Source organism: Labeo rohita, chromosome 17 (assembly GCF_022985175.1).
Source record: "Labeo rohita strain BAU-BD-2019 chromosome 17, IGBB_LRoh.1.0, whole genome shotgun sequence".
Lineage (NCBI taxonomy): Eukaryota > Metazoa > Chordata > Actinopteri > Cypriniformes > Cyprinidae > Labeo > Labeo rohita.
Window position 1 is genome coordinate 21888566 of NC_066885.1, and position 13419 is coordinate 21901984.

At 36.4% G+C, this 13419-nt stretch overlaps 1 protein-coding gene across 3 annotated transcripts in view; it reads right to left on the reverse strand.

Moving 5' to 3' along the window:
- Window positions 1-13419, reverse strand: part of efr3ba (EFR3 homolog Ba (S. cerevisiae)) — a 31907-nt gene that overhangs the window by 3418 nt on the left and 15070 nt on the right. For 2 of the 3 annotated variants that reach the window (XM_051133717.1, XM_051133719.1), the window contains exons 5-21: window positions 10991-11112; window positions 8133-8282; window positions 7531-7656; window positions 6777-6855; window positions 6067-6202; window positions 5248-5409; window positions 4565-4676; window positions 4087-4138; window positions 3767-3939; window positions 3321-3558; window positions 2942-3070; window positions 1855-1922; window positions 1370-1497; window positions 1090-1181; window positions 889-937; window positions 195-301; window positions 4-53 (exon numbers count right to left, since the gene is read on the reverse strand). In XM_051133717.1, coding sequence (XP_050989674.1) covers window positions 4-53; window positions 195-301; window positions 889-937; window positions 1090-1181; window positions 1370-1497; window positions 1855-1922; window positions 2942-3070; window positions 3321-3558; window positions 3767-3939; window positions 4087-4138; window positions 4565-4676; window positions 5248-5409; window positions 6067-6202; window positions 6777-6855; window positions 7531-7656; window positions 8133-8282; window positions 10991-11112 — 1973 coding nt within the window. The remainder of the gene's footprint in view (window positions 1-3; window positions 54-194; window positions 302-888; window positions 938-1089; window positions 1182-1369; window positions 1498-1854; window positions 1923-2941; window positions 3071-3320; window positions 3559-3766; window positions 3940-4086; window positions 4139-4564; window positions 4677-5247; window positions 5410-6066; window positions 6203-6776; window positions 6856-7530; window positions 7657-8132; window positions 8283-10990; window positions 11113-13419) is intronic. The other variant, XM_051133720.1, reaches the window with a different exon arrangement.

Here is a 13419-nt window from a genome sequence, read left to right on the forward strand (position 1 = left end):
TACCTGATTGTGATTTCGAAGATTTGGTTGAGTTTACTCTGCAGCAGGGAAGCCTAGAAAGAAACAGTACAGTCGGAGAGTTCATGCCAGTAAAACAAAGAAAAGAACAGATGTAGGAGCTCAAAAGAAGAGCTGTGTTTGTGCTTTTTGATGATAAAATTAGAGTGCGCACGCTTGCTAGGCATTGGACTCACCCTGGCTCCACAGTGGGCTGCTATCTCCTCAAATGGGGCGGTCTGAAACCTCTCCACCACCTGCCTTCTGCGCTCTCTCTCCAGCTCCTCTACATTCACGCTGTCTACTGAACAAGCACACACAAATACAGGTGATTCTGGACTAACCCACAAAAACCAGCATAGAAAACCCTTTCAGATTTATAATTTAAGCTCAATTTATGAACATTACTACTAACAAGATTTTTTGTAGCACACCAGTCATTTGTGATTATTGAATATTTAAAAATCATATTTTATAGAAATCATTAATCAGAACGGCAGTTCCGCATCAATGCTATAAGTACACTATAAAACTCAAAATAAAAATGACTTCAAAATGTAATGTAAGTTTGGGGTGGTAAGACATTTTAATTTTTTTAAATAGTTTTAAAAATGTTTTTTTTAAATTCTTACTCTTACAAAGACATTTATTTGAACAAAAAATGCAGTAAAAACAGTACTATAATTTGAAATAACTGCTTTCTATTGTAATATATTTAAATATTTTTCTTAAAAAATATTACTCCAGTCTTCAATGTCACATGATCCTTCAGAAATCATTCAAATATGATGAAATATATAGTAAAGACTTTTGTAACAGTGTAACTTTTGATCAATGTAATGCAGCCTTGCTGAATAAAAGTATTATTTACTTAAAAGAAAAATGACTTACCAATGGCTTGTTTAAGAGTTTCAAATGTTATTTGCTCTGCTGTGGATCTCTGTAAAGACATTGAACATAGGTTAAAAAATACAGCTGTTATTAAATACAATTCTAAGAGGTGAACACACACACACACACACACACACACACACACACACACACATACATACACATACACTAAGCAGTGTAATGAAAATAAGCATGTGTTACCTGCTCTTTCTCTGGACTGTTTCTGGACTCCATCTCTAATTGCAGAGAGACAGTGTCTCCAATACTCTTCCTCTTGGACAGTCTGTCTTCATCTGTGTTAATTATAAAAAATTATATTTTCGTAATGTACTGTATTATGGAGAATTCCATAAAAAAACCCCAGCTGCACTATAACATTTAACTGTGAAACACTCTCACTGTATGTGTCCATTGATGAAAGGCAAATATATGACAGGACATCCTGTTTCAGTATATTTAAAGCTCAGGCTGAGGGTCAGACCTGTGATCTGTGGGATGTATGGAGTGGCCAGTCTCTCTGTGTTGTATCCGCTGCCGCCCAGCATCTCTGCTATCTTAGCCTGCACGAATAGCACCTCTCCCTCCACCTTCTCCAGCTTCTCTGGAATCCTGAAAGAGAAAGAGGCCAAAGCCGTTCTTTAGCTTTATATGGGTACGCTTTTCTGAGGTAGTAGAAACCAGATGGATAAGAGACCTCTGAATGTTTTGTGGGTTTAATGTATTTTATAACCACTTGCTCAGCATATCACAGCTGAAAATGTCCCCAGGACGATCTTGTAGTGAACTGAAAGACACTGAACTCAATAAAAGCTGTACAGTATGTTTTCTACCCAGCACATACGTTTGTAAGAACTCATACAGAACTACACATTTCTGTTGGTTGATTAGTGTGAACCAAGGCAGAAAAGCTGTCTCATAATGGTGAGAAGAACATTATGGTAGTCTGAACAGTCTAGTGTTGCTTACTTTGAGCTCTCAACAAGAACATCCTCTGGCAGCAGGAAAGGAATACATTTCTTTCTTGACTCAATCACCTGCGGGAAAAACAGACAGGCAGATAAACAGATCTATAGATACAGTAGACAGATACACAGACAGACAGATAGGTGGAGAGATAGATCTATAGATACAGCAGATAGACAGACGGAAGGATCGATGGACAGACAGACAGAATGACGGATGAGTGGACAGACAGATGGATGGACAAATGGACAGAGAGACAGATAGATGGATGGATCAATGGATGGACAGACAGACAGGTGGATGGATGGACGGCGGACAGATAGACAAATAGACAGAGAGACTGACGGACTGATACATTTATAGACACAGCAAATAGACAGATAGATGGACGGATGGGTGGACAGACAGACGGATGGACAAATGGACAGACAGACAGGCGGACGGACTGCCGGGTGGACAGACAGATGGATGGACAAATGGACAGAGAGACAGATAGATGGATGGATCAATGGATCGACAGACAGACAGGTGGATGGATGGACGGCGGACAGATATACAAATGGACAGACAGACTGACGGACTGATACACTTATAGACAAACAGACAGATACTGTAGATTGATGGATTGATGGACAGACAGATGATAGATAGACAGACAGATAGATAGATAGATAGATAGATAGATAGATAGATAGATAGATAGATAGATAGATAGATAGATAGACGGACGGACGGACAGATAGATAGATAGATTGACAGACGGACAGACAGACAAACAGATAGACAGACATACAGACACACGGAGAGATACATTTATAGAGACAGCAAATAGACATACAGACAGACAGACAGATGGACAGACAGACAGATAGACAGACAGATAGATAGATAGATAGATAGATAGACAGACAGATAGATGGATGGATAGACAGACGGATAGATAGATCGACAGACACAGCAGACACATAAACAGACAAGATGGATGGATCGATGAACAGACAGACTGAGAGACAGATGGATGGATGGATGGATGGACAGACTATGGATGGATATAAGAGCACACGGACAGATAGACAGACAAAGCTCTCACCTCATGGACATGTTGACAGAAGGTGGGCACAGTGGTCAGCTGACTGATGAGGTTCAGGTATGCAGCTGACAGAGCGTGGATGGCACAGCGGGTATATACAGGAAGAGCCTCTTCAGTCAAGGCCAGGTCCTGAGGAAGAGGATGCATCAGGGGAAATGAAAAAGGCTGAGAACTATTGTTATTGTACGGTTATTGTACTGACAGACATGTTTATGACACAGTTTACAGTTGAATACAATGAGTACTTGAGCATAAAGTAAAAGTCAACTTGTGTTAGCATTTATAATGTATATTAAGTACCATCATTATGCTGACCCTATTTGTCCACTGGCATACTTATTCAGGCCCACGGTACAAATCATAGAGGAGGGAGAAATACCTGTAATGCCAAAGCCAGTCGGATCAGGTCCACCACTACCTCCTCATTGGCCAGCTCCACACAGATCAACCCCAGCAGCGTATAAAGAGACTCAAAGTGCCGCTGGGCACTGCTCTCCTCTTTGCAGGTCAGGTAAATGTGGCGGTACAGCCTCTGGCTGTGTTTCTTCATGAACAGGTTATCCTGCCTCGAACACTTGTCTACTTTCAACTTCAGTACTGAGATATCTGAGATAATTCTGTTAAAAACAATAGAAAAATGCACTGTAACATTTTTGTCAGATAATTCTCAGGGACCTACTGCAGCAAAATATCCTTAGGCTTAAAAAATGTACATCATTTTAAGAGAGGCACTACACCCCAACAACAAAATGTTCATTCTATCTGACATAATTCATAGCAAAGGTCAATTGTAGATTGTGGTTTTGTCTGTCAGTGTGCCCCAACCTGACAGGGGAGAATTTGTGCCGGTTGTCATGGCGATCAATGATGCTGATGAGAATGTCAAGAACGAGTAGACGGATCTCTGCGTCCTCCATCAGCGTAAAGGACAAGAGCGGGTCCAGGAATGAGGTGGGAAGTGCTGTCAAAATGTTTGTAGACTGGAATCCTGCTGTTACCTAAAGGAGAAATGGAGAGACTGACGTTTAAAGACCATCATACGGTTTAGACTGCATCAGCAACTGTGGATGTCATAAAACAGCAGGGGGAGTAAATGGCCTCGGCATGGCACAGCGTGAGATTATGACTGACACAAACCAGCTCACCTGCAGCAGAGACTTTAGCAGCATAATCTGGATCATCCTACTGCCCTCAACCCTGAAACCAGAAACAGACACTTATTGACAAAATACTGTATTCTTGCTACGCTTGCATTTATCTTCCCTGTTGAAAAAAAAACAGCATATGCTGGTTAGGCAGGTTTTGATGCTGGTTTAAGCTGGTCCTTAGCTGGTTTATGCTGGTCCTTTGCTGGTTTATGCTGGCTCTTTGCTGGTCCTTAGCTGGTTTAAGATGGTCCAGCACATGACCAGCTAAGGACCAGCATAAACCAGCTAAAACCACCATCCCAGCATCAAAACCTACCTAAATAGCATATGCTGTTTTTTTCAACAGGGTTAATGAACTCTTTCTATGCTAACGTTTATGTTATTCCTTAGCTAATTTGCATTTCATCTTGGGCCAGCAGAAAATACATTGTAAACATGTCTAATTGATAATGTCTAGGTTGTAACCCTGTCTCACCCGGTGTTGGCCGACCCCAAAGCCGGATACATGCCTGGCACAGGAATTTTACCAATGATGAACAGCATGACTTCGGAGCGTTGGTAGGTGGGCAGTGTGTTTGCAAATGAGCCTGTAAACAAAGAAAAATATGCACAGTCAGCTGGTTTCTATCTATCTATCTATCTATCTATCTATCTATCTATCTATCTACAGTTGAGGTCAAAAGTTTCATCGCACTTTCAGAAATTTGCAAAATGTTATTATTTTACCAAAATAAGAGGCATCATACAAACGCTCACTGATGCTCCAGAAGGAAAAACCATGCATTAAGAGCTGGGGGGTGAATACTTTTGAACAGAATGGAGATGTGAACATTTTTCTTATTTTGCCTAAATATTCTTTTTTTTTTTTTATATCTGCCCTTCAGAGGCTACAGAAGATGGTTACGTGTTTCCCAGAAGACAAAATAAGTTAAACTTACCATGATCTTCAAATTCAAAAAGCTTTCCCCAGCTCTTTATGCATTTACAAGACTTAAATACTGAGATAAAATGCGGGTTGATATGAAACTGAGCACAGCTATGTTTGGAAATCAGCTGCCTGAAACAAATCAATTCTACAGTTTAGCCACGGTCATTTTACTAAAATATTTGACTGCCACGACTGCCAGATTTACTTACAATCACTCATTGTTCACCCACCAATAGTTTTGATGACGGCTTCTTGGAGTTGTCTCTCCTCATGTACTTTAATGACCTTGGAGCCCATATTTGCAAAGGAGTCATAGGATCCTGTAAGCTCGTAGTCCACGCTGAGTCTGAGCTGCTTCAGTAGAGTATTAAACACTTCCAGTACTGTGGGCCCTGTGGAGAGGTACGGCACAGAGTCAAAACTAAATTAAAGGGATAGTTCACCCAAAAATGAAAATTCTGCCATTAATTACTCAACCTTATGTCTTTTCAAACCTCGTCTTCAGAACACAAATTAAGATATTAAGATATAATTTCAAGTGCTTTCTAACCCTGCATAGTCAGCAACACAACCACCATGTTTAAGGCCCAGAAAAGTAGTAAGGACATCATTAAAATAGTCCATGTGACATCAGTGGTTCAACTGTAATGTTATGAAGCTATGGGAATACTTTTTGTGTGCAAAGAAAACAAAATATCGACTTTATTCAACAATTTCGGAACTACTAGATTGAACCAGTACTGTTATATGGACTATATAACGATGCACTTGCTTCCTTTGTGGGCCTTGAACGTGGCAGTTGTGTTGCTGTCTATGCAGAATCAGAAAGCTCTCAGATTTCATACATAGATTTAATTTTTGTTCCGAAGATGAAAGGTCTTACGGGTTTTAAATGACGTGAAGGTGAGTAGTTAATGACAAAATGTATCCCTTAAAAAAAAATTGTTGATGCATATGACTTCAACTGTATTTTCAAAAATAAATCTTAAGTGTTTGTCTAATGAGAAGGTTTTAGTGCTCCCTCTAGTGGTCTAAAGACGCTCTGATACCTATGGATCCACTGGCCTCTATGACAGCTGCCTCTGAGATCACCTCCACTATCCCAGCACGCACTCGGGCTGAATTTTTACTGTTGGCATCCAAGTGGCCCAATAGCTGCTGAATCACCAGATGTGAGTGTTGGGACTGTCAAAGAAAGAATAGACTAGTTAATATTACAGTAATACAGATGAATTATATTTTCATTCATTTTTTTAACATTAAAAACACAAATGTTATGAAGTAAAGTCAGTACGAAATATTAATACATTCATGTGATTTTTGAGCTGATAGGATAATTTGTAAAATATGTATCAAATTTGAATAAAAAAAATATTTGATATTTTATATAAATATATTTTCACTACTGTTCTGAGACTTTTAAATACATAGTTCACCCAATGTGTCAGTTGTGTTTCTGTCTATGCAGGGTCAGAAAGCTCCCAGATTTCATCAAAAACATTCTAATTTGAGTTCTGATGATGAACAAAGGTCTTACGAGTTTGGAACGACACAAGGGTGAGTAATTAATGACAGAATTTTCATTTTTGGGTAAACTATCTCTTTAAAGCTATTTCAAAGATGTTTAAATATCTCCCCAAACGCCACACAATTATATAGTAGCAAATAGCCATGCTCTACAAAACTGTGTCTTGCGTTGTATTTTGTGATAGATCAGATATTTTTACAACCAAATTTCAGCACAGTTGTTTGTATCTACCTGAATGGAGTACATAATGATTTTAAAACAGCGGACTGCAAATGTTTTGCTCTCCCAGAGTGAATGGTTATCAAGGTGCCTGGAAAAACACAAGTGAATTAATGATTAGCTTCAGCAAACAGAACTAGAGCAGGAAACAGCAGGCAAAGTAGATCAAAAAATACACTGGCGTAACAGATACTACAGTTACTTTTACTATAAGGACAATAAGGACAATTTGTTTATTTTTTCTTCATTCTCTTTCCAATGCTATATTTCTATATTGTGTCGATATTGAATAAAATGAATTTAAATAAATAAATGGAAACCTTTACTGACAAAAAAGGTTTCAGTTATTATTAACTGAATTAATAAATCATGCAAGCATTCATGTCCTTATTCCATTTACACCCTACACAAAAGTTTGGGGATGGTAAGATAAAAACAGTAATTGTAAAATATTATTAAATGTTAAAAAACATATTACTGACTCCAAGCTTTTGAATGGTAGTGCGTGCATTGTTTAGCTTGGATTATAATTAACAATCCAGTCAATTAGTAATAGTTGCATGACTACTATCCGTCTAAAATTTATTGTCAAATATATGCCCTTTATTCATTAAAGCAAAATTAATAATGACAAAAAACAAAAAATAGTTAACTGATGGTCAAAATATACTTGTCTAATATAAATGCTAAATGAACTGAAAAGAAAACAAATGTGTCTCTGTGCTGCCCTCGTGTGTTTGCACCAGGGTAGTGCATAAACACTTACATGAGCACAGGTTTCACAGCATTCTTGATGTTGCCGTAGGCCGCTCGTCCTAACAGCTCTCGAAAACATCTCTCTGTCAGCTCCACTGGACTCTCCTTCTCCTTCTCTGTCTCTGGGGAAGGAGACCTATCGATAGCAACCAAAAAACAGAAAACAAACATAAACCAGGGCTGAATCAATAGGCCAATTGTTGTTGGCAGTCTTGTTAACTTGTGGTCAGTTATTTCCCCAGAGGTGAAGAGGTGAAGAGTTTTATGGTTTTATGCAGTTCATCACAGTTCAATTCAGATTTTGTGGTCTGCCTCTGCCCCTCGGGGCTTTGCGTTTATTAGGTTTACAGCTAGTACGGCAGCTTCTAGAATAAATGACTTTCTTATTACACTTAAAAGTCTGACACTTCAGTTGTAGTCAGTCTACTGTTATATCACACCGTTTTCATTAGCATTCGATTAGGAGTTCATTAGCCTAATCACACAGACTGACTAACAGCTATTAGCAAGACACTGTTTCTTTGATAGAAAATTCACACTTCCATTAGACTGAAAGTGTCCATTTCTTTTCATGTGTGACTGTGTATGCGAGCATGTAAGTGTGTTTCAGACCTCTCTATGCCTTCTTCCTGTTGGAGGTTGAACAAAAGGGATGGCACGATTTTGTCCATGTGTTGAGGGTCCCAAATATTTGCCTGCAGCTCATCATTGACAGTTTTCCTCACCACCCCCTGAAGACCCCTGATCCCTGCCATACGAATCCTTACACGCACATACACAAAACCCAAACAGACTTCAGTCACATTTATAAGACATGTGGATTATATATAGTGCAATTCACCCCATGATGCATGAGTTATTAAATCCCAAAGGATTTTTTTTCTTTTATATCAAAAGCAGAATATCTCATTTGTAATCTTGTTCTGCTCAATCCCTGAGCAGAGAATATTAAATTGTATCAGTATCGGAGGAAAAATCTCAACCCCACACACTCTCGTGTGTGCATTTCCTTTTTATGTATATCCCTATAGCTCTATTTCTACAAAGCCTTAATATTCCCAGTAAGTCATATAATTATGGATAATACTGTTTAATTAATTGCATATTCATAATTTCACATTATTATATTCATAACAGATTTTATGTTTTATATTTTATTTATTACAATGTTGTAATATATTTGATTGATACTTACACTACCGTTCAAAAGTTTGGGGTCAGTACATTTTTATTGTTTTTTTTTTTTTTTTAAGAAATTAATACTTTTATTCACCAAGGATGTATTAAGTTAATAATTAAAAGTTTATTAAAGGTTAATAATAAATAATTTACATTGTTATAAAATATTTATATTTTGAATAAACACTGTACTTTTTAAACTTGTTATTCATGAAAGAATCCTGAAAAAAAAAAAAATCACAGGTTCCAAAAAATATTTGGCAGCACAACTGTTGATATTGTCCAACATTGACCATTCTAATAATAAATCCGCATATTAGAATGATTTCTGAAGGATCATGTGACACTTAAGACTGGAGTAACAGCTGATAAAAATTCAGCTTTTCATCACAGGAATAAATTCTATTTTAAAGTATGTTAAAATAAAGAACATTATTTTATATTGTAAAAACATTTTGCAATATTACTGTTTTTTTTCTATATTTTTAATCAAATAAATGCAGCCTTGATGAGCATAAGAGACTTCTTTAAAGACTATTACAAGTCTTACTGACCCCAAACTTTTGAACGGTAGTGTATATTCTACAAGGTGCTTTATCATTTTTGACAGAAATGTCGCACATATGTTGTCTTAAAAAATACAATGACATTTCCAGAGGACAGACATACACTTTTTGTTTTTGAATTTCATATATAGTTTCCATCCATTTGGATTTCACAGTTTTAACATAAACCAATAAACTTGGTTTATGTTTATGTGATGCATATTTGTCAGTAAAGCAAAAATGAAATTCTGCAATTTCTGCACTCATAAAATCATGGCATAATTTATTATTAACTATATGCATCTATCTTATTTTACTTTTACGTATTTTCAAAATGCATTTATTTAAATTGTGTATAATCAGCATAAATCTGTTCTTGTAAAAATAATTGCATTTATTAGGTTAAAAGTCTGAACATGATTCAAATATGGCTAGCTACAGTATGGAGAAAGTAATATAAAATTAGTTGAAGGATTAGTTCACTTCCAGAACAAAAATGTACAGATGATTTACTCACCTCCTTGACGTCCAAGATGTTCATGTATTTCTTTCTTCAGTCATAAAGAAATTATGTTTTTTGAGAAAAACATTTCAGAAATGTCCTCCAAATAGTGGACTTCTATGGTGCCCGTGAGTTTGAAATTCCAAAATGCAGTTTAAATGCAGCTTTAAAGGGCTCTAAATGATCCCAGTCAATCAAGAAAGGTCTTATCTAGTGAAACGATTGGTTATTTTCTAACAAATGGACAATTTATATATTTTTTAACCTCAAATGCTCGTCTTGTCTTGCTCTGTGTGAACTCTGTATAATCCGGTTCAGTGCAGTTAGGGTAGGTCGAAAAACTCCCATCTCATTTTCTCCTCCAACTTCAAAATCGTCCTACAATGCAGCAGAAGTACTGACCCAGTGTTTAAAAGTGAACGTGCAAAGAAAGATCAAACGCCTCTTACAAAAAAAAAAAAAACGGTAAAACAGTGATGTAGGATGATTTTCAAATTGGAGAAGAAAATGAGATGGGAGTTTTTCGACATACCCAAACTGTCTTGAACCTGTGTGCACAGAGTACGCATGTGCATCGTTTCGCTAGATAAGACCCTTCTTCCTCGACTGGGGTTTAGAGTCCTTTGAAGCTGCATTTAAGCTGCATTTTGGAAGTTCAAACTTGCGGGCACCATTGAAGTCCACTATATGGAGAAAATTCCTGAAATGTTTTCCTCAAAAAAATATAATTTCTTTACAGCTGAAGAAAGAAAGACATGAACATCTTGGAAGACAAGGGGGTGAGTAAATTATCTGTACATTTTTGATCTGAAAGCGAACTAATCCTTTAAAATGTATGAGATTAAAACAAATATGATGTTTATTAGTACTGTTACATGAATCTTATCTGTTTCTTTTACTTTATGTAGAACTGACAAATATGTATAAAAATATCTGGTAAAACTTTAGTATTAGGGAACCAATTCTGCTTATTAGCATGCATATTACTAGCATATTGGCTGTATATTAGTACTTATAAAGCACATATTCTGCATTATTATACATCGTTATACATTACTGTATGACCATATTATACATTGTAAGTCACCGTTAGTTAATAGTGAGAAGTGGACCTTAAATTAAAGTGTGCCCTAGTTTATGTTAAAACTGTATAATCCAAAAAACAAGGAGAAACTATATTTTTAACATTCATAATTTTGGGTGTAAAAATCTTCCCGTTTGAAATGCTGGAAAGAGATGCTCACTTTGTGCGAATATCTGGATCCTCATAACTGGAGTGGCACATCTCACTGAAGCGTGAGACGAAGAAATCGTAGCTGCGATGGTATGACGCCGTGTCCTCCTCTATGTTCGCAAACTTCACAAACTTAAAGAAAAAGAGCAGAAATATATAGATGGCTTGATTACACGTTATATTAGGTGGCCTTAAAGGGACAGTTCACCCAAAAATGAAAATTCTATGGTTAATTATTCACTCTCATGTTGTTCCAAACCCGTAAGACCTTTGTTCGTCTTCAGAACACAAATGAAGATATTTCTGATGAAATCTGAGCGCTTTCAGATTCTGCATAGAAAGCAACCCAGAAAGGTAGTGAGGACATTGTTAAAATAGTCCATGTGACATCAGTGGTTCAACCGTAATGTTATAAAGCTACAAGAATACTTTTTGTGCAAAAAGAAAACAAATAAAACAACTTTATTTAATTTCTTCTCTTCTGTGTCAGTCTTTGACAGGTGTTCATGAGAGTACAGGGTCAGAAATCTCTCGGATTTCATCAAAAGTACCTTAATTTGTGTTGTGAAGATGAACGAAGGTAATTTTTTGGGTTAACTATCTTCTTAACTACTATGTACTTACATTACATACCTACAAGATCATGAATTTACTGTGAAACTACGTTGTTCTGGAACACTCCTACATTTACTGCTAATGAATTTGAGGTACGGTTAGCTAAGGGTTGGGTTACAGTTAAGTGCATGGTTAAATGTAATTAAAATACCCCACGTACAGTATGTACAGAATTTTCCGTTTTACATGGTATCACATCCTCTATGGACTAAATACAGTGAGTTTAATGGTTTATAATACAACATCCTGTCTTGTAAGGCAGTGGCTCTTCATTAGCAGGTTGTAACCACCGATGTATATAAATCTATATTATAGATCAACGGTTGTGTCCCAAACATTAGCTCGCAAGGGGAAAACAATGCTTAAATGCAAAAAATAAAATGCAACTATCTGTCTTCATGGGAAGAGAAAAGTTCCCTATTTTGTTGTTGATGTCAAAGACCGTAGTCTAATCAAACTCTACAGTATTTTGGTGCAAATTCACCTGTTACTTTATTGAAGCTAAGCAGGCAGACCCAAGACACTGCTTAATTAAATAATGGTTTTTGCCACAACATGTTTTGTTTGGTGAATTATTGGCTGCCAAGAACATGAAACTATCTAAAAGGGGCATTTAGATAGTTTCTAAATGCCCCTTTAGATAGTTACATTGATGTAACTAGTTACATTGATGGGCCTGTGCCATTCAGTGTTTCAAGACATCGTTTCTAGTCTTAAAACAAAAGCAGTTGAGAACCACTGCTGCAAAGTATGTTAATCTGTATTTATGCGGTTAATGTACGTTACACTACAACAGATCTTCCTTATTAGGATATCTGAAGATTTCAGATTAGCAGCAGTTATCCAATGTGCTACTACTGACCACACTGAGTATCACACCAACACAAAACCTACAAAGTACCGTCATGCTGTTAAACTCAGATGAAAATTCGGCATAACCCATAAATTCAGTAAACATGCACGCAGCTTTCAACATTTGTGGGCAACACGCTTTAAGCCCTGCCCCATCTGGCCTCTATCTGTGAAAGTAATCTCTTTTTAATCTTTAAGCCCTTATATTTCAGAAGCATCAGATGTGAGCGGTTGTGAAGTTCAGAACTCTCTATATTCCCATAAGCATGTGAGTTGGGCTGCTGGAAAGCTTTCAGGGACCATGTTGAGGTTTCACATTACTGCACAGAGGATGAATTCATCTGTGTTTTGAAAGCCTGTCATGTAAAATGAAACAGCATTAGCTGGAGTGGGACTGTATTGAATGAAGATGGCCTGTGTATTTCAGGTAAATGGGAAGATCTGACATGGGGTACTGGATTCGGTGCAATATTTAAATACAGAATTAATCAAATAAAGTACAACACAAAAAACGTAAAAAGGAGTTTAAACACAATAAATGTGCAGAAAAAAGTACACAAAATTAATGCAGATCCTAACACAGATTCTTAAGCTTGTCTCATTCAGAAGAAAAACAGATTCAAATACTTTCCAGTTTTGTGCTTTAAATATTAAATAATTAAATAAAAACAATTAAATAATAGGCTTTTATTTGTAAACTGGAAAATTATTTAATTTATACTTTGCATTAAATTATCAATGCTTTTTTTGTATTTTATTTTACTCTTTTAATGTATTTTATAGTATTATCATATATAACACCAATTTTAATAAATTAAGGTAAAATTTAATTTAATTTAGTAAAATTTAAAAAATTAAAATTTTTTTTTTTTACTTTTTTAAAGCCCAATATTAGAATATTACATAAACATTTTAGTGCAATTTTAACTTATCTGTGTATCACTTTTCTAATAAATACCATTCCGAAACTGT